At 42.9% G+C, this 26,303-nt stretch overlaps 1 protein-coding gene across 1 annotated transcript in view; it reads left to right on the top strand.

The window, feature by feature from the left end:
- stpg2 (sperm-tail PG-rich repeat containing 2) overlaps positions 1 to 26,303 on the top strand; it is a 48,407-nt gene that overhangs the window by 961 nt on the left and 21,143 nt on the right. Inside the window, 11 exon segments of the mRNA XM_061278438.1 lie at positions 106 to 240; positions 709 to 864; positions 1,775 to 1,884; positions 2,011 to 2,086; positions 7,871 to 8,030; positions 9,025 to 9,188; positions 10,366 to 10,458; positions 17,737 to 17,899; positions 18,649 to 18,667; positions 18,669 to 18,762; positions 21,494 to 21,652. Of these exon segments, the coding sequence (XP_061134422.1) occupies positions 106 to 240; positions 709 to 864; positions 1,775 to 1,884; positions 2,011 to 2,086; positions 7,871 to 8,030; positions 9,025 to 9,188; positions 10,366 to 10,458; positions 17,737 to 17,899; positions 18,649 to 18,667; positions 18,669 to 18,762; positions 21,494 to 21,652 (1,329 nt within the window).

The raw sequence follows: 26,303 nt of genomic DNA on the forward strand, positions 1-26,303 counted from the left end.
CGTGTAGTTTGTAGCTACTACAGTAGGTGTGGCATGTTCTCTTACTAATCTGCAGATGCAATTTTGTGATGTTTGTCGTTGAACAATTTTATTTGATGCTTTTAGCAAAATGTCCATGGTGGTTGCAGTCTTCAGCGCTTTGAGGAACTGTCGTGTGAGGGTCCGGGCCCCGGGGCCTATGATGTTGCGCCGCCAGCTACCATCAGCCACAATCAGATGAGGACCCATGGCAAAAGAGTGGTAAGCTGAGAAATGGCAACATTTGAAATGATGCTGTAAATGTAATAGCTTTTAATAGGGAGTTTTTTTTTTTTTGGAAGGGATATTTACTTAAATACAGATTTTGAAATCAATTTAAGACAACTCAATAACATCTCAGAAATAATGACTCATTTGGTCAAATTCAGTTAAAAACCACAATTTAATTGTTGCAATGTGACCTTTGTGGCTTACAGAGTAGATAAAGCACTATATAAGTGCATTACCATTTATCATTTATTTAATGTTCCCCTGTTTCAATGGGGATAAACCACTTGCCATCAAAAGCATCCAAATTTCATTCTCACTTTCTATATGTGACAAGTATGTTCCAAACTTGATTGAGGGGAAAAAAAAGCCCAATGTTCCACACTTGTAAAGTCTGAAATGCATTTTCTCAAATTCATAAAAAACACAAAACAGACAAGGTAACTTAATATGGCTTTGCAGGCGCATCCTGCTAAAAGTTTGCAGCATTGGGTCGCTAGCCAGTACGTTGTGCCATCCATTCCCTCCCGGGGTGAGTCCTGTGGCTACGAGGAGGGCGCCCTGGGCTTGAGCCTCCGGACAGAGACACGAGCCTGGGCCCGGCCTACTCCAACCCTTGTAAGTGTCCCGATACTTTTGTATCGTCAATTGCATGCAACACAGCCCACACTATTGAGTTCTCTCCAAATCCTTTTCCATGACGAATGAATGCAGCTCTACTTCATAAGACACGCTGTCCCGACGCTCATCCATTCTACATGTGTGCAATAAAGAAGCGGTAAAATTCATCATGATTCCTGCAGTCCCATATCCATATTCAACAACTCAGGCACGTACACAAAATGAAGTCATCTGCTAATGACCAGTGCGAGCTCACAGCGTCCAAGTTGTGGCTGCTCACCGTTGCAGGCGTCTGCTGTGACAAAAATTTCTCAGTATTGCTTTACAAGTCCGTCGTGTGTTTCCACCAACAGACGTCGTGTTATTTGCCTGGCCCATCATCTGCAGGAGACAGGCACCCTGTGGTGTTTTTTCTCATTTGAGCAAGACTTAACATTTCTTCTTCTTGCTCTTCCTAAGATGTGTCTGAGTGAACAGGGCCGGACAGCCAGGTCACGGAAAACGTATCAAAAGAGACGGCAGAAGTTGAACTGTTTGATTGGCAACTTTTGTTAGCCATGTTTTTTTTCTCTTTCCACGCGTCGCTGGAGCTTTCACTTTTGAGTTGGAATCATGACTCAAAGTTGATATAGGTGAATGCTTGAGCATAAATAACGCGTGACATTTCACTCAACTTCACTCCTCATTCACCTTCAACTTTACAAGGCAACGCAGATCACACAAAATTATTATCTTTTATTTATATTAATATACATTAATTATTATATATATTAATATATAGAATATGCATTCTATTTTTGGGGTTCCTCCATCCACCTTGTGGTTATAGTTTTCCCCTGTTGTCATTCTTTTACTCTCACCACAGTCTTGCAATGCATTTTTCATTTTTTATTCTTTTGGTCTCCAGGCTGAGAAGATTCATAAGTACAAAGGCATTCACTTTGGCAAAATGACAGGCAGGAGAAGCCAGGCGACGAAGGACAAAGTGCCGGCGCCAGGCCACTACTACCCTGAGATGTAAGCATTACTCGTCACTCTACACTCAATACATATTTCTTTACTTGGCTTTAAGTATGTGCATTCTTCTTTCTCCAAAATACACGTCGGTCTTCCCGAAACGCACTACGAAAACGTGACCATGAGGAAAGAGCAGAGGGTCAAGGCGGAGCTTGTCATTCCTCGATACCACCAACTGCTGCCCCAGCAGGAGTACAAGAAGGTAATTACATCTATGATGACAGTTACACGACATGATTTGTTAGGAGCGGCTACACTCTGCTTGAAAGTCAAAGTCTGCTTTATTGTCAATTTCTTCACAAGACACACAAAGAGATCGAAATTACGTTTCCCACTATCCCACGGTGACGAGACAGTACACAATATACATACAAACAGCACAAAAAGTAAACAAGGAAGTGGTCTGCTAGTTAACGAGCAAACAGACAAACACAAATATTGTCACCCCCCTAAAGTAATTGATAATAATAACAATTTAAGGTGTCTTGTTTTTGGCACAAAAACTTGGCTATATTTTAAGATTACCGTATTTTCCGGACTATAAGGCGCACCTAAAAACCTAAACTTTTCTCAAAAGCCTACAGTGCGCCTTATAGTCCAGTGCGCCTTATATATGGACCAAATTCCTAAATTTAAACTGGCCCAAAGCATTGTGTCATGAAATCAATCACAAGTGGCCCACTGAAGACTATGAATCATGACTCAAAAAGACTATGGATCATTATTTCGTGATTATAAAGTAATTTGTTGTGTCTGAAGTTAGAATAAAAAAGATAAAATGGAGAATGATTTGATTTGGATAAAAAATCTGACATGATGCATTAATGGTGCGCCTTATAGTCCGGTGCGCCTTATATAAGGACAAACTTTTAAAATGGGCCATTCGTTGAAGGTGCGCCTTATAGTCCGGTGCGCCTTATAGTCCGGAAAATACGGTACACATATTGAATTAAAATGACGAAAGTAATAAATTATTAAATTCTTGTTAGGCCACTATGACAAAATAATAATGCCCACAATTAACCTTTGTAATTTGTATTTTTATTTCCAATTATTATATGGACTCCAGTTACATGGAACAAAAGTCATCACACCATGGCTATTGTGGCAAAAATAATTGTTAGCAATTTATCCTTACTGGATATGCAGATATGCTCGTTGGTCACAGGTTACATTAGCCTATTTCCCCCTGATTTGAGTATTGAGTCGAACTGGATTTTCTTTTTCCCTCACTCAGATGTCAATGCACTTGTGCGCCCTTAGGGGGCAGTACAGTGTCGTATTTAAACTCCACTTTAAAAACACTGTTGATGTTGTGGAAGAGTTACTCACCTGTGTGTGAACCACAGTGGGCTGAGGCCCCATGCTCACTCCTGACAATGAAGAAAGGATGCTGCATTTCACTTGACGTGTGTGCGCACAAGGGAGTGAAACATCTTCATTCCGTCAAACACTACGTATACACTTCTTCCTCTGTGCCTACACTTTCAAGAACATAAGAAAATAATTGAGCACATGTAAATATTAGTAGCAATATCTGTGACTTTCAGACTTTGCCCCAGAGTTGCACGCTACCATGTACCATGTTGCATTTGGGCCTCCCCGCCGTGACACTTGTGCCTCCATCCATCATCATTAGGAGGTCACCGCACACAATTGTGTTACATCGTCACATGTAAAGCAGACGGGTCATTAGTCACGGTGGGCAGGACAAAACACCTTTGCTGTCCCACTATAGCTCATCAAATCCTATCTCGGACATCCGGTTTTGTCGTCATTGTGTTAAATGTTATATATCAAAAGGAATTGGTGACACTGAGTACAACACTTGCAAGTTTTGAATTAGGAGCGTGGTCACAGGATAAATCAAACTTGTAAGTCAATGCACCACTCTGCTTTTCTACGCGCAAATACAGACCTCGATTCAACACGCTTAATGACACGCAAGCTAAGGTGCATGACTTCATGCAGCTGTCAGCAGACATTGTCATTAAATTCACTCGCCAACTTTACATTGTCACTCTCTCTGTTAGAAATAAGCCTCAGAGTTGAGTTGGCTTCCGGGAATATATTTTCTACTTTACCACACACCGTGGTGTTTTCGCACACTTCCCTGAATAACCATTTTCGCGTCTTGCCTAAGGCCGCGGGGTGCGTACGCAGTCACTGGATTTTTGTCAGTTGTAAAAATGCGGGTAACTAAAGGTGTTGCACAAAAAGCTATCAAGACAAGCGTCTCCTGCCCTGTGTGAGTGTGGGGCTACAAATGGCTTTTTCCTCATCGACGCGGGAAGTATTGTATTCAGACAATAACAAACTTGTTCATGGCGAACATGTACACGCAGAATCCAGTCTTGAATAAAAATTGATCTTGCCCAAGATTTGTGGAAAAATGGAGTGCTTGTCATAAAAACGTTTTTTTTTTTTAATGATAAAAGCAAGGTTCTGTGAGCTACACGATAGTTGAATGACCTGCTGAAAAATACACCAAATTTTTGCAAGCCTGAAAATCCTGGTGAAAATGTACCGTAATTTTCGGACTATAAGTCGCGTTTTTTTTCATAGTTTGGGTGGGGGGGCGACTTGTACTCAGGAGCGACTTATATACATATATATGTTTTTTTTTTCACTTTTTTGGGCATTTTATGGCTGGTGCGACTTATACTCGGGTGCGACTTATAGTCCGAAAATTACGGTATGTACCACGACCCCTTCAAATGTTGCTCAGTAGCGCTCCCTGCTAAAAAAAAAAAAACATTGCATGTGAAACCAGTTTTAGCGATTTGGCCAAAATTGCGTGGACACCTTCATGAGATGACATCGTCATAATTTCGTTTTTTTTGGTGCTGTGCCATCAAATTTTAAAAATATAAAATATACGTCCTTGACAGATGGGCATACATTTTCAATCTTTGTTTGCTGACACCAGCTAATGGAGTATCATTGGCTATAAAAAAATCTCAATTTGTCTTTGCGCAGGGCATACCTGGTCCTGGCCAGAGGAAAGTTTGAGAGGCTCACGGACAAAAAGCAGCAGGCCACCGCCTCTTTTCTCTCTCAGACTGAGGTACGATGCAAACACCTCACCCCGCTTCCACGTCACTACTTTTACAATATTGACCGTTGAGTCCACGCAGCAATGTCCAATTCACATAAGAGCTCATATTCTCACCTTGTCTCGCGCTTACTTGTGGCTACTCAAGATTTCGTAGAGCTCAATCATAACTGCGCCGCAGGTCAACGAACAACTTATAAGATAAGTCAGTAATACCCACAGAAATGCTTAAATGTCAAACTGAGCTCTAGCGCAGCACGAACAGCAAGTGCAGGAATGTAAGAACAAATCTGCAATAATCAAGGAAGATGCAGGAAGAGCTATTGAGGAGCAGGAGAAGAAAGTCAAACACATAAATGAGGGATGCAAAGTCAGAAAGTGTCACCATGCATTCCACTTTTTCAGTTTGTATTTGACGGAGACAATTTCATTACTATGACACACACTAAGGCTTCATTGTGCCCGTAGGATGACAACAAACTATTGATTCCACCTACCCCGATAGGCAAATTACAAACCGTTTAGATCCATTTAGGGACATTACTCCACATAGTGCCAACACTGAAAATATTTTCCGGATATAATCTGAGAGATATAAATGTGAGAAAAATGAGATTCAATTTTAGACCGGTTAACACCAGGTTGAAATGGTGGCGCAGGTTGTGTAACGCGATTTTGATGTGTACCTCAATAATATAAAAACAGGGTTTTATTTTTGTTTTTTGCACTTATGTTGGTTTCTTGTTCAGCATTTTTGTGCCGTCTTTTAATGGGAATTTTTTTATGCAAACGAGCCGTGCGGTTATGTTGTTGTTCTTCACTTCAAACCGGAAAATGTTTGATCAAATGAGAAATAATTTAAGAGCACATATTTTGTTAAAACAGCCCTTTGCGCATGATCCTTTGTAGCACTGGTTACAAATTCTGGCTCTCGCCAACATTTTAGTTGCCTAATTCAACAGATAGAAAATATGAGCGTGTAAGCGAAATAAAACACTTGTCTACACTTGTTTGTTGCAAGCAGCACGTTGCGCATCCTGTGAAATGAGATAAGGTAGTCCTTGTCCTCCCCCTCAGTTTTTCTTTTTTCTCCGGTCAGATGTCTATTTCTCTGCATCCGTCTTGATATCGAAGCACTTTTTCTTCAGCTGAGCTGAGTTGTGACTGCGGACCTGTGCATTTACAGCCTTACGTGATAGACAATCTTGTTTATTTGTCCACGCCACGTCAACGAGAACGCTTTAAAAAAAAAAAAAAAAAATCTTGTTCTCCTCGCTTCCATCTCTGACGTGATAACCTCAATTTCCGCCACCACCGTGAAATTTCCTGTTTTCATTTTTTGGGGCCATCTATCACAACGTCCTGGCCAATTTTGTTTTGATGTATCAAATACCGCAAGGGGTAGTCATCAAGATTTTACCCTTTGCATCACTAGCACAAAAGCACCAACGCGGATCAATGCAAGGCAGAGTTTTCGACCTAATTTCCCTGACCACATGTTGTGTGCAAGTGTGTGTTTGTGTGTGTGTGGGGGGGGGGGGGGGGGTGTCAGAACCTAGGGCGACAGTTTTCTTAGATGTTCATCTCGGCGTGACTCTCTGCGTGTTCTCCTGTGGAGGGATAGCGAGGAAATGAGATAAGGAGGTATTGAGGGAGGGATGAGAGGATAAGAAGAACAGCGGGAAACTGCCCAGTTGTCGCCTCAACTGTAGGCTCTCGACAATTTTGCCGCAACATCATTTGGGCAATAACCACATGTGGGGTGCATGCTCCAAATTTTGCGGTGTGTGTGTAGACGGGCAGAGAACAAGCTTGACAACAGAATTCAAATGAGCTTCAGTAAAGCGCTAACAAAGCTCAGTTGGGAGTCAGTTTTGGGGAGAGGAAAACTTGGAAAAAAGAGCAAAGGCACAGCGTGAGCATGACAGATGGGGCCTCCTTGCATGTGGAACGCGCGTTGAATGTAGCGGCCTTCAAACAGCACGTCATGTGACAACACGGTTATTCGAGGCGAAAATTCCTTTTCTGTTTTCCAGTGCGCTTGGAAGATACCAAATATTAGCTCGTCTGTTCCCAATGAACCGACTTGCTTTTGTTTTTGGGTTTGAATCGGTCCAGAAATGGCGACGCTACGCTAGGTGGAGAGGCGGTCTTGTCGATTCGCAAATGAAGATTTTGAAGTCGAAAGAAAAATCTCTGCATGCGGTTTTGGCTCCAAGTTTAGCCTTGTTTGTTAGCGCAGGTTATGGCGCTTCTTCGCAGTTATGTAACTTGTGTCGCTTCGAGTGGCGTCAGTCCAGAAGAGCTCGCTCAGAAATAGTTGTTTAATTTCACGCTTGATGGGTGGACAGGCAGGCCCAACTATTTTTATACAAGACATTAAACAGTCCATTTTCAATAATAGAGCCCCTTAGGAGGTAAAAAATTCCCTACTACGCAGCATGAAAATGATTCATGTAAAATCCAGCTGCATTTTCCCAATGTTTTTCTACGCTTGTGCTGAACCCTGGAGCCTCTGCGCCGCTATAAGTGCCGCAGAGGCTGACTTAGCGTCGCAGCGGCTGACACGGAGAAACTCTGATGAAAGGTCTATCGAGCCCAGCTTGACAAGCCCAACTTGAGCGGTGCTAAAATAGCTTTTGCCTAAGAAGGAAAAAAAAAAAAAAACCCTCCTCTGGCACCAGAGCTGCGCTTATTTTGGGGCCCGGTGGAGTTCAGGCATTATGTGTTGCTTGTAACAAGAAGCAAGGTCTCGGATTGTGATTTATTGTCAAAACGTGTGCCCGGATAAAGCGCATTAGCATCTCGGGTAGCCAGGGAGTCATTGTAAAGAGTTTTCAGACGTGAAATGTTAGCGCGATAAGCGAGTATTAAAGTGGACCTTGGTGTGTGCTGTCGGGACCTGACGCCTCTCTCTTCTTTGTACATTAGAGGTTCAAGCCTGCCAAGCAAGAGTCGCCCCCTGTGGGTGCCTATAATGACCCCCGCTGCGCCATCCAAACGGCTTACGGGGCGACGGGCGTGCCCAAAAGCCCGTTTGGTGTCACAGCCGAGCGTTTCCCGCCTAACCGCAACGGAGGTTCCACACCAGGTTAGTATGTGACCATTGCGTTGTAAAATGAGAAGTGCTAACCACATTTACCCGTTTAATTTCCGACTCGATGAGTGGACAGGCAATCTATAAACACGTGTGTTTGAATACAAACAGTCCATTTTTTTTTTTTTTTTGCATTGTGTTTCATTTAAAGGCACACGTTCGGGTCAGTCTCCATCCCAGTTACGGCTTTTATTTATTTTTTTATTTGTGACAAATATATGCTCAATTGTGTTCATTTGCAATATTGTGTTTGCTAGTTGTATGCAAATGCATTAGTGTTGCCAAATTGTTTTTGTGCCTCCGTATTTGCATAAATAATCAAACACATTTGGGGAGAAGTTGATGAAGCCACAAAAGTTCTTTTGGAGTGTGTGGGCGGAGTTCTATCTAAAAGCCAACTCTAAAACACAAACAAAATTCATACCGGACTGCTTGGCATCTTTTGCTCACAGCCCCCTTTGGGTTACCTCCTGGATGTTTTCTTTTAAATTGATTTATTTTTATGGATTTACAGGTCCCCTGAAAAACTGCATCTCAAACTATGAATTTAAACTAAAGTGTTTTTTCTTTGAATTTGTGTGCGTGATGCCAAATTGGAAAAGTGCGATGGAAACCGCACAGACAAATTGGGCAGCTCACAAACACTGAAAGTCTGACGATAGCACTACCTGGCTGGTCCATCAATGTTCTTGGACTATTTAAGAAGGCCATTTGTATTCTAGGTCAATGTAGAAGCAACTTGGTTTTGAACTTTTAAGATCCAACTTGCTTGAAAAACACTTATGCAATGACTCCAGATTGACTTGGTTGTTTCAATTTGCATATAAAAGCATTTCACACACACAATTTCAAGTTAAGAGAGTGTTCCCTGAACAACATTGACTGTGCTGGACTCGATTGTAAAGTATATTAAGCAGTCTTTGCTGTGTTACACGTGTACTGTATATGTTGGCAAGACAAGTGACATTTCCAGATCAATTGTGTCCAGGTCCTGGCTCGCACAATCTCCTAGACTTGGGTTTGGCCCAGGAGAGTTTGAAGCGGGCACTTTCAGAGCGAGCCAAGAAAGGAGGCTTTGGCTCCACTGCTAAACGCAGCAGCATTTTCCTCAACAAGGAGTCCGTACAAGGACCCAGCCCAGGAGATGACCAGGTACGGTGGTGCTGATTTGTGACTCAGGGGTGCCTCAAAATACAACTCTTTAAAAATGAGGTTTCAGGATGATGACTGACACTTTCCCAGTTGAACTTTACTCTCAAACTAGACATACAGTAAAACAGAGAGAATTACACATTGTGTACGCTATTGCAAACATAGACATACCGTAATTTTCGGACTATAAGTCATGTTTTTTTTCATAGTTTGGGTGGGGGGGCGACTTGTACTCAGGAGCGACTTATATATATGTTTTTTTCCGCAAATTTTTACTTGATCATCAACACATGACAAGTATAGTTGACCACTTCACATGTTATTTTTAGTATAGTTGATCACTTCACATGCTTTGATATCTTTATCTTGAACATATTCAAAACATGCAAAATAGAGAGAAAAAAATCAAATAAAGTAATTAACACTTTAAAGCGCCATATCCTCTGGACATGTCCTCTGTCACCAGGATGACATAAAGGACGAGAAATTTGATCGATGGATTTAATGATTTGGAATGACACAAATGGTTTGATAATATTGTTGTTTAGGTGATAGTTATTTAAAATATAGTTTATATATCGTTGTATGAACCTGTGGAATAATTTGAACTGCGGCGCGGCACACGGCATTGTTGACAAAGGACGATCGATGGATTTAATGAATTGGAGTGACACAGATGGTTTTATAATTTATTTATGTAATAGTGTTTTTGTAATAACTGAATGTTACGTCAGGCCCGTTCTCAGCTCCTCGTTTGTGTTTGTCACGTTAGCATACCGTATCGTTTAGCCTGTTGTTGCTCGTTCATGTCTGTTCTTGGTGTTAGATTTTGTCGAATAAATTGCCCCCCAAAATGCGATTTATACTCCGGAGCGACTTATATATGTTTTTTTTTTTCACATTTCTGGGCATTTTATGGCTGGTGCGACTTATACTCCGGAGCGACTTATAGTCTGAAAATTACGGTACCTTCACCGCGAGCTTAATGCTAACACATAACGGAAAACACCACAGGGGGGCTAATGGATGGCATTGGTGTGGTGTCGTTGTAACTGGAACTATAGAAATTCACTTCTTGAACACTTTAGCAGAAGTTTCATATTTTAAGCGTAAAAGAAAAGCAAATGATGAAAAAAAAAAACATTATTGACACTAAATACTGTTTATGTTGTATCAGGTGGAAAAGCGTCCAGAGGAGCTTTACAGAAAGCAGCACACGGCCGCATTCAGATCAGCCACACAGCGCCTGGCATCCTCACTTGTGGCCAAAGTAAGTCTCTCTTTTGTCACTCTCCATTTAAAGCTCCCTACTTAAGAAAAAGGCCTTAAAAGAAGGAAGCGCCAATTTTCAGACTTTAATAAGTGGGACATAGCAGCAGTATTATCTGACCCGCTGCTACAATGATGCCAAGGATCCTGTTTTCCCCACAACTTTTATCTTCGACTGCCTACTGTCTTTTACTTAATTAGCTACTTTTTCTATACCCCTTATTAGTTTCCTTCCAAGAACATCCTGCCTTTGTTCTCCTTCAAATACATTTGAAGTTGACTGTCTGATCCATTCTCTTTTTTTTTTATTATTTTTTTTTAACATCGTCAAGAAAGGCAAAATTTGTAGGTAACCCAGTGTTGGCCATCCTTGCTTACATTTAAGATTTTCTCATGTATTTCAGAAAAACACAGCACAATATCTTACAGAAAGTCGTCCTGTCGGGCCATGTGTCCCGATCCTTTTTTTTTTTTTTTTACCCCCATGTGACTAAATGTATAGAAGTATCTCGTACAAACAGCAACTCCATCTTTTTTTATGTTTTGCGAGTCTAATTTGCAGGGCTTGCAGACGAAGGAGCATCCAGGTTGATGTGGGCGGATGCGCTAAAGGCCTTCTCGGGTACAAAATAAATTGCAGCAAACAGTGTAAAAAAACCAAACACTAAAATGCTTGCTCGATTGACATAAACTTCGACACCAGAGCTCGTGTACCTGAGTGGCCACGTGCCTTGGCTTCACACGGTAGCTGCAGTCGTTAGCCGCATGCCGCGCCGCAGCCAAGGCCGTCTCCGCAGCGACGCCCACACCGGCCCCGCAGGGACCGATATTAAAAGGGGAGCCATTTTCCGGAAGCGGCGGCGTAGACAGGCATAGGACGACGCATGAAGGCACGGAAGGAAGGATGATGGCACCGTCTCCCACTCTCCCCGTCTCCTGTCATGTGTTTCATGTGCAACGAGAAGCTACATGTTCGAAGTGAGGGCAACGGCGAGTACGAAAGCTGCTCTCCGTCACGTCGACTGAAGCAAGACGTCTGCGCATGGCCAATGCACACCTGTTATCAGACTCACTTGAATATTTCCTCTTTGATAGCTGCTCCTTCATTTCGCAGCATCTTTTGTTTGCTTTATTCCAGCGCTCGTAATAATTTGCATAGTGTTTTATCTTCCAAATCCGCTATTTTTAATCCACAGACATTAATTTGCAGAATACAAATCAAAAGCATAATAGCAAACAGAAGTCCAAAGGCCTTTCTTTAAAATGTTGTGTTATGGTTTTTTCGGGGGATATTTCATGCATCAAAAGTACTGGTGGTATTTCTGCTTGGTATCGGTGACTACTCAAGCAATTGGTATCGGTCTGGAAAAAAAAAAGGAATATCAAACATCCCTGCTTATTTTCTTCTCTGACATCAATGTTCTTTTTTACCTGCCTCCATCCACTCTCTCTTTCTCTCGCTCTCTCTCGCTCTCTCTCGCTCTCCACCTCATAATGGCCTCTTCTCCAACGAGGTCGTGGGATACACCCGCAGGCAGCGCCCGGAGACAGCGAGTGAAGAATTTAATTTGGACCGATGTTCTCCCCTGAGGCGCTGTGGCATGGGTTCTGCCTTCTATAGATTAGTGACACATTGCACTGTCCCCCCGAGCAACGGCGCACACAAGCTTTCACTGGCTCTTTTGTCGCTTTTTTTTTTTTTCCCCCCCCCCGCGCTTGCCTTTCTTCTGCTTCTTCATTGCTGTCAATTTCATTCTGCCGCCACTTACGCACAGATGAATGGCGGTCGGCGCGGAACGCAACTGAGAGGCAGGCCGGCTCACCGGCGAGGACAATAGCCGGATAGCAAAATTGTTGACACCCAATTTGATTGGAGGGACAGAAATTCAATTGGGTAATACAGTAGCGGGCACTGGGCCAACTTTGTTCTGATTTCAAATGCTCTCAAAAGGAACAATAAGAGTCGGCAAATCTTTTATTCGCAGTTAACAAACAATGAAATCATAAACCCGCTGGAAAATAAAAGTAAAATTCCTCGCCCTTTGAAAGCGACTGATGCTACAGTATGCCTTGCTAGGCTTCAGAGTTAGTTAAAAATCTTCTTCAAATTATGAATTCAAGAGACATTTTGAGCGGGTAGTTAGTTATGAGACAAGTGACATAACTTTGTAACTTTACTTCCGAAGGTTTAGCATGAGGATTTAATCTTTTTAATAACATCCGGCGTGAGGGGTATGCTAGCAAGATGTACGCTAACGTCCTTGTGCGCGATTGTCACTCGGCCATTCGTGACAGTCCAGAGAATGTGTGTGTGTTTGTGAATCCTCTGAAGTACCTGCGGCATCATCATTACTTTGACACCTGACAGTAAAATCCATTGTGAATCTATAAGTCCATTTGGTCCCTGGTCTGCCACAAATAGAGGCCGCAGTTGCCAGTAGCGCCGGGCGTCATAAAAATGCAATGAAAAGAATGTCAATAAGTGACAAACGTACGTCTCTTGCCCTGTGGTGTCGACGCGCCACAGTCAGTCGCCTTCTTTTTCTTCCTTGCTGGACTTGATTTTATTTATGTTCCGCCACATTTCATATACTCTGTCCTTGTCTTGCTTTTTGCTCTGATTTGATTTCTTTTTATGACATCTGTCTTTCTGTTCGACTCTCCATAATGTACTTTTCAGAGAGCAATATTGCACCGGCCGTTTTTTTTCCCCCCCGGCTTTTTAATGAAGCACACGTCCCTGACATTAATGAGGTGCTCTCGCCTCGTCGGACCACGTGTGACTGATTCGTGTCTGTGAGCGGCGTCACGCCGGACAAATTGCTTTTTATAACGTATGTGACCTTTATGTGAACCGTCTTTGTATACTTCACTGAGACAACTTGGACTATTAGCAAGATTCTGCTCTTTCTATTCACTGGATTCTCATTTTTTTTTACTGTGGAATCTCTAAAGTGGAGTACAATCTATATAACTACGAGCAAAACTGAGGCTTCACTGAAGTGTTGCTTCCCCGTCAAATTTAAACTGACATCACATCTTAAAGTTTGGCTGTACTGTAACTGTCAAGTTCTCCCACGCTTTATTTTTCTTATTATTTCCCCACCATCGGTGTTGTATGAGTCAATGTGTGTGTGTGAGTGACACATGTAATAATAATAATAATGAAATCCATCTTTTAATATCCCGCCAGTTACACTGAGTAAGCGCAGAGTGTCGTTGTCATCATAAATGATATTATTGCTGATAAAGTGGAAAATGCTGGCGGCACATGACTGTTATTAATATTGCTGCTTGGCATCATAGCGTTTGCGTGCGGCCGACGGATGAAATATGGCTGTGTTGATGTGCGTGTCTGTTGGTGGCATTAGGAGATTTGTTCCAGTCAAGTGTTGCTCCTGGTAAAAAAAAAAACATCATGCAAGTATTAAGAACGTAAACACGGTATGGAAAAAAAAAAAGGGACAATGTCACTTTGAATGTAAATTTCCGATGTACGTTCTTTCCTTGCTAATAGATACCAACCTCCTAATGCACAACCTTTATCGAGCCAAAACACATATTTATCACAGAAACGTCACACAAAGTCAATGCACAGTTTAATAATGTACCATTTGACGGAAGAGCATTTATTTGATCTGCCGGTCACTATATGTTGTCGGCATATATATAATAATTTGCTCCATAACATATTGTATAGCATATTTAATTTACAATATCTGTATTTATAGCTTTAAAATGAATGGCATGAAGCCCTAGAATGAAATAGCGCTAATAATGAGAATCGGCAGAAAGTTGAGTTTTCCCACAAAAGAAGTTGGTAAGTTTTATTGGTGCACAGATGGTGAAGTTGTGTGTTGTGCATTTTGAGGCTTTATGATGTGTGGACACTCTCTAAGTGAGAAAATCTCCTCAAGCCAAGAAGTGCTGCTCATTGTTAGTTTCCCGCTGGCTGCCTGTTATAAAAACAAGCAGAGTGGAGAAACAAAAATAGAAGGTGTTGGCAAAACGCTGCGTGAGTTTGAATCAGTCGTAGTTGCGTCCACGTGTCCGCAATCATCCACCTCTTGTGTGCTAAGCTAAATGAAGCCGCCGCCGTGCGTCCTAATGATCGCTTACCTTAAGCTCCGGCCTGTCGCCATGGCAATGGTGATTCTCATCTTCCGTGCCGAATGAGATTCAGTGATTACCGTGCCGTTTTGACCCGTAAAGGCTATCAAAGTCAAGGCCCGGGGGCCAGAAACGGCCCGCCACGTCATTTTATGTGGCCCGCAAAGACAAATTGCTCATCGGAACAAACATTGCAAATCGTTTTCACTGTTAAAAAAAAACAACGTCCTTTTAAACAGTTTGTATGACCTCTCCGATTGGAAAACTAGTTATTCATCAGTTTGTTTTCAAGCTCATACTGAATATAATATGAGGCGCTAGAGGCATTTATTTGGGTTGACAGTCATGATGATCCACCGAAGGACACTATCCCTTTGTTGACAAAAATGAATTTGACACTCATGGGCTAGGCGCTCTGATTTGAATCTAGGACGGTGCTGTTTAGTTTGCCCCATGACCACCTTTGCAGCTCAAACGCATTTGAATCTCAAATCATCCCTTGTGACAATGATAACCTTTTCTTCATTTGTTCATTCATCACGCTCATCCAAACTCGTGTTCAGTCCAGCACGGTGCGGTCCGCCAGCTGTGTCCGGCAGATGTTTGAGTCGTAGATCCCTCGCATGCCAGCGCCCCACCCGTCTAGACAGGTGTGCACATTTGGATACAGCAGCTGCGTGTTTGGCTACAGACAGATGTTGAGCAGGAGCAGGTTGACGATTTTGGGAGCTAAGCAGCCACACAGACCGTCAAGAGGGAGAGGCGAGATTAATGGAGATGTAAAATGAAAAAGGCGAGCTGCTCGTTTCCTCAAGTGGGCCCTGTGGACTTGGCGGGTCCGGGCGGGGAAGAGGGCGCTTGTGTTCCAGCTGTGGTTGTCGCTGTTTGTACAGGACGCCGTGGCTGCCAAGGCTTACCGACAGCTTACTTCATTATAGAGCGCATTCATCACGGGGAGACTTGTTCTTGAACACCTTCCAAGCTCACGTTACTTGGAGGTGGATTCGCTTTTTACAGCCACTTGATTGCTGACTGCAAAATCTAACGACAGGCAATATTAGTGTGCTTGTACAACTGCGATGACGGTCCCGACTAAAGTGCTACTTATGAAGCGAAGAGGATGCAAACGGAGCCGTTATGTTCTCTCACTTCTACATGGCATTTAAAGGCGTGTCTACAACCTCATTAAGGTCTTATGACACTCAGCGTACCTCAGCTAGTAAAAGCTTTTATTTTGCAGATGCTTATCAGCTTCGTGATGAGACACCAACTGTGCTTGCGTAGCGCATTAGAGGCTATTCCGGAATAAGGGGGCAAAGGAGGAGGGTGAAAATATTCCCTGTTGGTTGAACTAAATGCCACGCGCCTCTTTCTTTTTCGAATAAGCCGACAAACAAACAAGCGGAGTGTTATTGGCGGAATGGTCCTCATTATTTTAATGGCTGACGAGTCCTTGTCGAGCGCTTTGCTGACTTCATCGGTGAAGATTCGAAATCTTTGAAAGGGCGAGAGTGCAAATGAACAGATGCTTGTGGCATGGTATTAAGGTCTTTACAATAAAGGGGAAATCAAGTCACAAATGAATTGAGCAGAAAATGGCGCTCAGGTAACAACCATCACGGCTCCCTCAAAACGTACTGCGCTAAATTATTCTTATTTCAATCTGGAGAAAAAATGTGTATAGTTTGTTTTGCTTTCTTTGTGCATGCTCCATTGTGTTTTTTTATTCTGGTGCTTCTCTCCTCATCCTCCCACTGTGTCCATAAATGAAAAGTGGAATCACAGCCCTGGTTAGAGATGATTAAAGATTGAAGAGCAGCGAGGAAGAAGAGCTAAATGACAGCTTTGCGATGTTAAGTGGAAACGGATGGTGTGGCTATATTGGGCCCTCGCCATCAATTATTTACACGACAAGACCGATTCTTCTTCACCTGAAGCTAGCCGGGTTCTCTTAGGTGACACCCATTCACATGTCATTATTTTGGTCATTTCAAATAATTCAAGCGCAATAGAGTTAAAGATGGGATGATCGGGTGACGATTGTTGTTTTTAGGAATGTAGCACTCGTCTCTCTGTGAAGAGAAAGCGCGAAGATGAGCCTACAAATAAGGCTTTGTCTCTGCTAGCACGTAGCGTGTTGCCATATGTTGGCTAATAGTCCAACAAGTCTGTCTTTGTGCTCCAGTAAGCAGATGGCCGGCGATGGAGACTCAAACTGAAAATAGGGAAACAAATAATAAACACATATTTATTAGTATTATCATTATCATTGTTGTTATTATTATTATAAGCCTTTTTTTTTTAAATTTATTACCAAAGGTGTTCTGTTACCTGTGTTTTTAAATATTTTTTCTTTGTGTATTTTTTCTTCAACAAAATTGTGATTTTTATTTCCTTTGTTAATTTAATTCTAAATATTTAAAAGTTTTTTATTCAGATTATTTTATAACCTCAAAAACATAGTTTTCTATATAGTTCATTTTCATTTCATTTTTTTTTTTTTGGTGTATTTTATTTCCAGTCTTTCATATCCGCACCAATTATCGCCACTTCCCGCTGATTCAGCAAACTTGTTTACAGCGTTTCCCGAGACATACATTTACTCTTGAGACTTTTTTGCGTGCTTTAGTGCTTCTGTTTTGGTTAGCATTGCTTGTAATCCATATGACTAGTCTTAAACTAAAGTCTGCATCTTTGCGCCTGGATGGATGGATGGATGGATGGATGGATGGATGGATGGATGGATGGATGGATGGATGGATGGATGGATGGATGGATGGATGGATGGAGTCAAGGAAGAAGACAGAGGAGGTGCAGAACATGGCATGGACGCGTGCCTCAAACTGTGAATTGGTGCTTATAATTTAAACTGTTTTTTATGGGACAGAAGTACTGAACCATCCTCTCTTAGTTTCTCGATTTATCAATGGATGCTACAGCTACTTGTTTACTTTTCAGACTTGGCTATAGCAGACGCCTTTGATCCAGTGCTGACAGTAGAATTTCAATCCCTCTTCTATGTTTGTATTATTGCCAATGTGTTCTGTTGTTCTGTTTTTTTTTGCTACCGGCACCGGCAAGCAGTTCCGTTGTTTTAATAACAGAATGTCAAACCAAATAGGACATAATTTACAGGAAAAAGAGTTAAGGAGACATTCTTTGCCCTCAGGATTCTCCTCCACCCAATGCATACAACGTCAACAAGACACCGAACGGGACGAGTGGACACGTTGCAACTCTGAGTCAAGAAGCCAGAAGACGACAAAGCAGCTTCCTGTCCGCGGCACCGCGCCATACAGATTCCTTTCTATGCAATGTGCATACTGGACCAGGTATCTATCTGTCCGTCCGTCCAACCATTTTCCACACTGATGGATTTCGACACTGGCTAGCGACAAGACCGGCGACCGCTTGCGACGCTTCCATGGATCAGCGGTGAAAAATCTCTGATCTATCCAGTCGCAGTAGTAAAAGCGGGAGTACAGTGAGAGTACCGCCCTTCACTCTCCAATTAGCTCGCCATCTCGGCGGGCCTCCGAGCTAATATTGACTTCAATTACAGTCTCAATGAAGAAAATGTTGTTTCAAAATGAATAGATTCCTGACTTAGTTGGATAATTTATGACTTGGCCCATTTCACCATGGGACTCAACCCATGAGGCACCTCCAACCGTTTAACCAAATTCCAATTTGCATATAAATAGATTTGCACTGTTTGCTGTGCTGTTTCCTACACACGCACACACATATACAGTATAGACGCTCACGCACGCACACATGCACGCACACACACTTTGAAATGTGCTTAGTCGCGCACACATGCACAATCATTTTCTCCATTACTGAATTTGCATATATGAATAGGTCCCACGGTGTATGGACCATTAGGGAACATTATAGTCATCATTCTAAAGGAAGCTAACTATAAAAACATAAAGTCTTTTCAGGATGCCATATGTTGGCAAAATTAGAAAATTCTCATGGCGTGTTTTTGAAGTCAGAATGTGTTGTCAAACGGTACTGTTATGTGTACAATCTTAAGACCCCAAAAAAAAAAAAAATGCAATTTTTGCTTGACTAGGTCCAGGAGAGTATAACCCGTGTGAGATCCTCGCCTCCAATGTCTCTAATGGCCTCGAGAGAAGAACGCTTCAAAGAGACCACCAATAGCAACCCAGGACCTGCCGCTTACCAGGTAAACCAGGTCATACATCACATTCAAATACTGCACGTGTCCTGGATGTGTCTCATCACATTTGTCAGCTCAGAAGCCTTTCATTTTAAGCTCTCTCGTGTATACCCTTGCAAGGAATTAATCAAAATTTGGGAAAAAAATAAGGATGGCGCACGTGAATGGAATCTATCGAGGCCTTATTTTTTTGGTTTTAACCCAAGTAGCAACTTTGGGTGACAAACAGCCCGGGTGGCCGCGAGAGCGCTTGCGGTCCTCGCTGACTTTGAGCAGTCAACATCAAAGACACATGTATGCTAATACATCGGTGTTATCACACAGCTCTCAATTCGCACCACCCCCAAGCCTCTGTGTGAAAACCGTCGGAATAAACTCTCAAAACGTCTCCGAATATCATTGCTGACAGGCGTCTGCTTCGCTGTGACCACGTATCCCCCTAGCGGCTGTCGTAAATGACTTTTGCAGGCTTCTTCCTTTTACATTGCATCGGATTGTGTCTCTGATGTCTTCTATTTGCTCTTTATGTTGTGTTCAGTGTCATGCCACGTATTTTTTCGTATCTCGTCATTTACGATTATTAGCTCCAATTCACATACTTATCACAGAATACTTGCTCATTAGCGACACGTTACAAGCGAGCCTTTGGTTGCGTCGGAAAGACAAACGCTCCAATATGACCCGATTATCCCGCTCTAGATATCATCCGATTGTGTTTTGGAGTAGAGACACGATGTCTCAATTGAACTTCAGCCGACTTTCCCTCACCACTCGTGCGACAGGCGTGCCGAAGCCCGCGACTCGGTCATTAGCCTCGTGACTGCGGCTACGTTTCGACTCCGCGGCCCTTTCTTTCGGCACGGGCAAAGATGAGAGCGGCGCGAGGGATGGATGTGTAAAGGTGGGAGGAAGAAGGAGCAGAGCTGAAAGAGGTGGTTGGCGAGCAGATGGCAGTGCGGGGGGGGGGGGGGGGGCGGGGGATCGTACCTATTTGGGCATTAGCATCAACGCTTGCTCGTGTGCGCTCGTCTATGAAAGTGGCTGTAATGCGCTATCGCTGCCTTCTTGAGCTGCATTAGCTCGCTGATGGAGCTCATTTAGGGGCGCCGGCGCGCCACGTGAGTCGCCTACTTCTGGCGGGTAGGCTTGATTACCTTTCCCCACGTATAACATCACTCTTATTGGTTGGGCTTCATTTAACAGCTTGCGTGCTTGTGTGCCTCGTACTTCAGTACAAAACGAGCGCAAGCAAGTTTAAATGAAAGGACGGATGGTGTATTTGTAGAAAAGGTGCTTTCGATGTTGGTTATCCGCCAACTTTTCTGCGCTGGCTCCCAGGTACGACACCTGTCGACTGACTTTTAATGATTCCCACTGCCGGATTCTTCAGGCCAGGTTACCTCGCTCGTGTTACACTTTTAGTGATGCGCGAATGTTATGGACGTCTTCATGGATCATATTTAAGCAGACATGCAAAAGATATTCGTCTCACTCTTACGCACTCTCCAAACTGTACAAGCCAGACAAAAGGTGACCATAAACTTAGAACATGTAAATATTTGATCTTTTTTTACCTTTTACACAGAAGCGAGTGAAGGCAACCAGCCGCTGGTGTGACACATTAATAAATAGCTTCTCAATGTTGCCTTTCCAACATTCTCTTTCCCACTGCCGCTTTTTCAGCTCTGTCACCTTCCTTTGAAATCACAAATTGACGAGATGACCCTATCCTGTATTGGTGCCACATACCGTGTCACCTAATGACTACACGGAACGGCAGCTTTTAGAGAGCTAAACGCCATATAAACCGAAGTGAAAGAGTTGCCTTTAGTGAGAAATACTTCTTGGGTTGAGTAAGCGAAGCCGCAAAAGCTCGCACGTGAAGCGATTATGGACGGCCAGATCCAAACAGAGTACGTAGCGTAATCCGCTCTTCTTACCGGAGACAGCTCGATTCACACGAGTGCATGCAACACGCATGCCGAAAACCCAATCGGTGTTTTCCAACATTGTGCGCACGATGTTAATAATATCATAGGCATTTATTGCGCTAATTATACTAGCTCACGTAGCTGCCGTGTCTCGTACTACACGTGCGTGTGCGTGTCGTGGGAAAGACTGGTGAGCACGACTGTGTTCTGACCCACTAACACCATTCCCCGCGTAGAGCCCCTTTTTCCCTCTCCCCTCTCTGACCCAGCCAAACATCCCATAATCTTCCTCATCATTGCCATGCCGATGGTGTCGTCACTTCCAAAGGGGCTCTTAACCATCCGCCTCCAGCGCACCCCCTTCGAGGGTGACCGGGAGTTGAACCCGCTACCCTTTTCCCATCAGGATCAAGAGGGAGATCTGAGTGCTCTGGCCTCTTGTGCCTAAATCCCAGATAGCACGTTTCCGGCATGCTGATGAGGTGCACGATCACCGGGAGGTCACAGAAGCGGGAGGATAAGGCGTGACGGTTTTGATAGCTCACAGGAAGTGGTTTGTGAGGCACTTCCTGGGTGGGTGGGAGATTCGTCCGTTCTTGATACATTCATCCATTTTCTAGAGTGCGAGGAGTCGCTGGAGCTCACTTGACTCTGGGCGGACAAACAAAAATTGCTCTTTGCTCTCTGTCATGAATCCTATACTTGTACGGTTCTTTTTTTGGTTATTAGCCAACACTTTTGTTATTTTTTTAAATTTTTCCACCTGACAGCCAATGTGACTCGAAATCGGTCACGTTTGTGTCCAGCTGAGTCCGGGCATGATGAACGCAGTGTTGAAGAGAAACCTTCAACGCCACCCTCAACAATCCTCTCGCCTAGCTGCCCATCCTCTGCCGGAGCGCAAGGCCCGTCGATGCTGTTCCTCGCCATACCGTCGTCGCCGCCAGCAGTATGTCTTAAGCCGGGTAGGCTACACACACCGTTTAACATTCCACATGTAGAAAAAACAAAAATATGCAAATGAATTCATTGTGCGTTGTTCGTAAACGTTTGAATATGTAACTGATCGTGTTTCATTGATTACCTTGAATGGATCGTATATTTGTCTGCACATTTGTAATGCTCTTAGTTTCTACTTAAAGAAAAACATGCTATTCTTCCCCATGATTGCAGGAAGCGGTTTAGGAAATCTCGTCATTAACTTTGAATATGTCCGTTATCTTGAGGAAAATTGTTTGAACCAAATGACTCGAATGTTCAACATCTCATCTAAAAGCTGTAAGGTGGTTTTCTAACATATTGCTTTTATAGGCTTCTAGCAGCTCCTGAGGGATCATGTCATGTTTTATTTAATGACAAGTAACTCAAGAGACAATTCAAGGGTGGGGGGAAAAAAAAAAAAAAAAAGCAATTAGAACCCCTAAAGGTCCAAAGCCTTATTTGCCGATGGGACATAAATCACAGTGTCGTTCATTATGTAGATTTCTGCTGACCAAAGTTGCGTGGACGACTCATAACTCAGAAGGTTCACAACGTGGCCTTTTAATTGACACTTCAAGCGTTACAAAATTCTTACTTACCCCCGGGAAATAATGGCAGTTGAAGTTGTCGGCTCCAGGTTCAAATTATTGGCTAAATAATGAGCTGCAGATTTTCAAAAGGGTCCTACCTACTGAAGTCAAACATTAAACTTTGGAACATACTTGGTACACCGACGCACTTTGATTTGAACTTAAAGTTAAATACAACCGAACTGTACATGTGCAGTGATTCTTTCGTTCACCACTAGAGGGTGACCGCATATGTGCTATGTATGTTTGAGAATCACTGCAAAGGCATTGTAAATAAATGCAAGGTTGTGTACAAGCAGAGGAAGATGAGCACAGTCGGCTAGTATTTACGCCTCCCCCGAGAGTCGTCTTTCCCTTTCTTTCCCTTTATCCCTGTGAGCTGTTTTACATCAGCGATCTAATTAAAGGAAATAAATCACACGGACCCAGCCCCAGCTGATTCCCGGACCGTCTCCGGCACCACCGACCGATTGTATAAATCTCCATTACGGCGCGTTACGCTGCACATCACTCATGTTGTTTATTGGTTGGGAAAATATGCACACAGAGTAGGGCCCGTAAAAAAAGTGACGGATGTTCAAACGGGCGCACTGCCGCGTCAACGGGCCACTAAGCGACGTCTCGTGCGGGCTCAAAGACGTACGGTGTGTCATCCCGACGCCCGGATTTCATTGTTGTCGGGAATCCAAAAGGCTTCTTTTTACGGCCTCATTTGCTAAAGGGCTCTGTCTCCGAGGCAGGGGCATTATTTAATCTAATCAGCTCGACGCCCTCCCCTCAATAGATCTCTTGATAACTGTAAAATGGAGGTTAATCAGGTTTATTTTTATTTTTTTATCGGTTAACAAACGCCAGACAGCTGCTGGAGTAGCCACTTAGGGAAGATGATTCTGTATGCAAATGAGCTTGACTTTACTCGGGGACAAAGCAATACAGACACACTTTTATGATGTCACTGTCCAATGAGTTTTTATTCCAAAGCAAGATAATAGATAGATAGATAGATAAATAAACAAACATATATTACAATGAAGATATGTAACATTCTTTTAACAGCAACACAACTATGGTGAATGATATTTTAAGTAGATTTAGACAAAATATTGTCTAAAGTATTTTTCCTTTTATCCAGTCTTTATAGCATGTTTTTCTTTTGTTGTCACATGCGTTCTAATATTAAAATCTCAACTTTAGCATAATTGTTTCAGTCTTTAAGTGTGTGTTGATCGTTCACATTAAATTTCAGTCCATACAATTGTTTACAGTATTTTATTTAAGTTCCTTTGCTTTTTTTTTAAATTGTTTACATTAATATTTCTGCCAGAAATGTTTCTTCAAGATAAAAAAAAAAAATTGCTTGCATTTGACTGACTTTCAGAAAATTTACGTATGTTGAGCTTGAGTCTTTTTTTTAACCTAATTGGGTTGAATATTTTTTTTGAATAGCAAAGACATGCTTGGACTTCCTGCGACATGATATTACTTCTTACGTGAGGAGTGAAGGCCTTACTGATGATTTTCTAAGTATAGACCGCTTGGTCCTCGCCCACACGAGCAATTCTCTGTCAAAAAGTGAAAGTCATCACAGCTCAAAGTGCTTTTAAATCAATCCCTCCCGTTGACCTTATAACGCGCGGCGTCGATACATGCAAATGAAAAGCTCTATACTTAGCCGCCCATCATCTGGACGTGACAGGCACGAGGCAACGCCGCGGTGGGAAGCAAGATTAGCTGGTGTCTTTAATTAAAGGAAAGAATAACAGTACAGGATAGTGGGGGAAAAGACCACGTGTGGAGGTTAACGAGTACTGACAAGGGCGGCTCAGACGACAGCACAAAAGCGAGACGGATGTCAAATGAATTTTTTTTACCTCGCCGACGCCGATGTAAACTAAACACCTATGCAAACTTGCTCAGTAGCGCCCCCTGGTTTGAAGCAGCCATACTGTGCAAGCAACTTTGCCCCAATTGGAAGACGGTATCCTAGGCAGATGGGCCTCGCCAAATGCTGACGCTCATTTGGCTAAGGTGGGCGGAACATGGCGTCAAATCATTTGGAGGATTCACTGTCAAGATGAGTCTGAGGGTCTGTTCTGCTCTAATTTTAGTTTCATTGTGCAGTGGATCGCGATAGCAGGTGTATGCTCTCGTGTCTTTTGTGATTGATGTGTTGTAGAAATAACAGGATTTGTGACACTGGCTTTAGGTGAAGATGATTTTTTTGTATGATGACTCATTTCTCAAATATTGGGCTTTTTTCTTTAGCTTCAATGGACACCTTTTTTACCCTCAAATATATTTTTATGGTATTATTAGAAAAACGTTTTGATAAAAAAAAGAAAAGAAAATTCTTTTAAGTAGTGTGACTTTTTTCTTGCATATACGCACGCACACACATGCGCAGACACACTCTTACACACACCAGGACTTTCCCACTTGTGTCTTATATTGTGACATATTGTATCTATCCCTAAGCTGCATTTGCGCCAGTTGCCGCCCGGGGCCCCGGGGCCACTCATCCATCTTGTCTCTTTTTGCTTTGGGGCACGACTCCTACGTTGATCCTGATTGGCAGTCGGTATGCGGAGCCCCCACACCAACCCCTGGTGGGAGTGCACGCGTCATTGGTTCAGAGCAGATTTGCGGGCGGGTCCCGATGATGGAGGAGGATGAGGATGCAAGTGTGCATGCGTGTTTTATTGATGGCGTTCAGTTGCACTCTGCTACGGTGGCGCTTTGGCTTTCATCCTGGTAAACTTGAGGTATTTGTTTACTGTGTAGATTAAAATTAAAAAATGGTCAAACTTTGAAACGATTGACAAGTCACAGTGCTGTATTTGGTTTCATGTTTTCTTTTTTTTTTTAATATAGGAGCACAGTGGCCCATGACTTAAAATTTTAGGGCCACGGCTCAAAAACCTTGTGGTACACTCTCGAAATAAACTTGCGTAAAAGTAAATTCTGATTACATTTTGCCCAAATTTTAGCTGCGTAGAAAGCACAATGCTAGCTAGTGTGCCGTGAAGAAGCGCAGAGCAAAACATTCAATTCCTTGTTAAATTTTGAAATCACTTGAACAGGGCAGCATTTTTCATTCCAATTTGATGTTCCAATGCAGTTTTTCCGCCCATACCTGTGCAGTGTAGCTGGTCGTCTGTGTGCACGTCTCTTTCCTTCCGTTTTAAGCGTGGGTGAGCCACTTTAAATGGAAATATACTTGACATTTAGGAGGAGATGTAATCAGCGTCCATTAGAAAGCAGCTGATTTCCTCCTCGGAGCTCCCACTGCCTTCACCGGCACCCCACCTCCCTCCCTCCTTCCCTCTCCATCTATTTTCCATCCCTCTCCACAGTATATCATTTCTTCCTCACTCGTGTGATTTATTTCTTTTCCACTCATACACCGCTGCCAGCTCCTGTGTCTCCTTTTCAATCGGATTTACCTGTACGCTCGCCTCCGCCGCCTCCTCCTCTCGCTCCTTTTTACCGTCTTTTTCGTAGCTGAAGAATAGACGTGTGATTTCATTTCCATGTTTTTCCCTCAACGTCATTACCGAGGCTCATTGTCGAAAACACGGCGACGTCCTTGTATCGGGGCAAATCATGCAAAGTAGTGAATCATCGGCGGGGGTGGGGGGGAATATGCTGTGATTCAAAAGGAAGCATACAAACAAATCCGCAATGATTGATATTGAAACTCGACTTGAGTCGGAACGCCTCGTGTAGTGGAGTGGCTGATGACTTGATTACGATCGCTGTAGACTGGATGTCTTCTCTGACGTACTTTTGCCCAGCATTAGCGATATGAAAACACACAATGGATGATATGAGATTCGGTAAATAAAGTTTTGTATCGCGGTTTCGTGTTCCATTCCTGCGCCGATGATGTAACTGAATTTGTTCTCAAGTTGGAATCACTAACTCTGTGTTTCTCATCTTTTACGTGTAAGCCAAGACACACATTTTACATGACAACAATCTCGTGGCACACCACGAAAACAAAACAAAAAAATTGTTTGGTCATATTTTGTCATCAACCTGTAGT

This window comes from Syngnathus typhle, linkage group LG5, assembly GCF_033458585.1.
Source record: "Syngnathus typhle isolate RoL2023-S1 ecotype Sweden linkage group LG5, RoL_Styp_1.0, whole genome shotgun sequence".
In the NCBI taxonomy this organism is placed as follows: Eukaryota; Metazoa; Chordata; class Actinopteri; order Syngnathiformes; family Syngnathidae; genus Syngnathus; species Syngnathus typhle.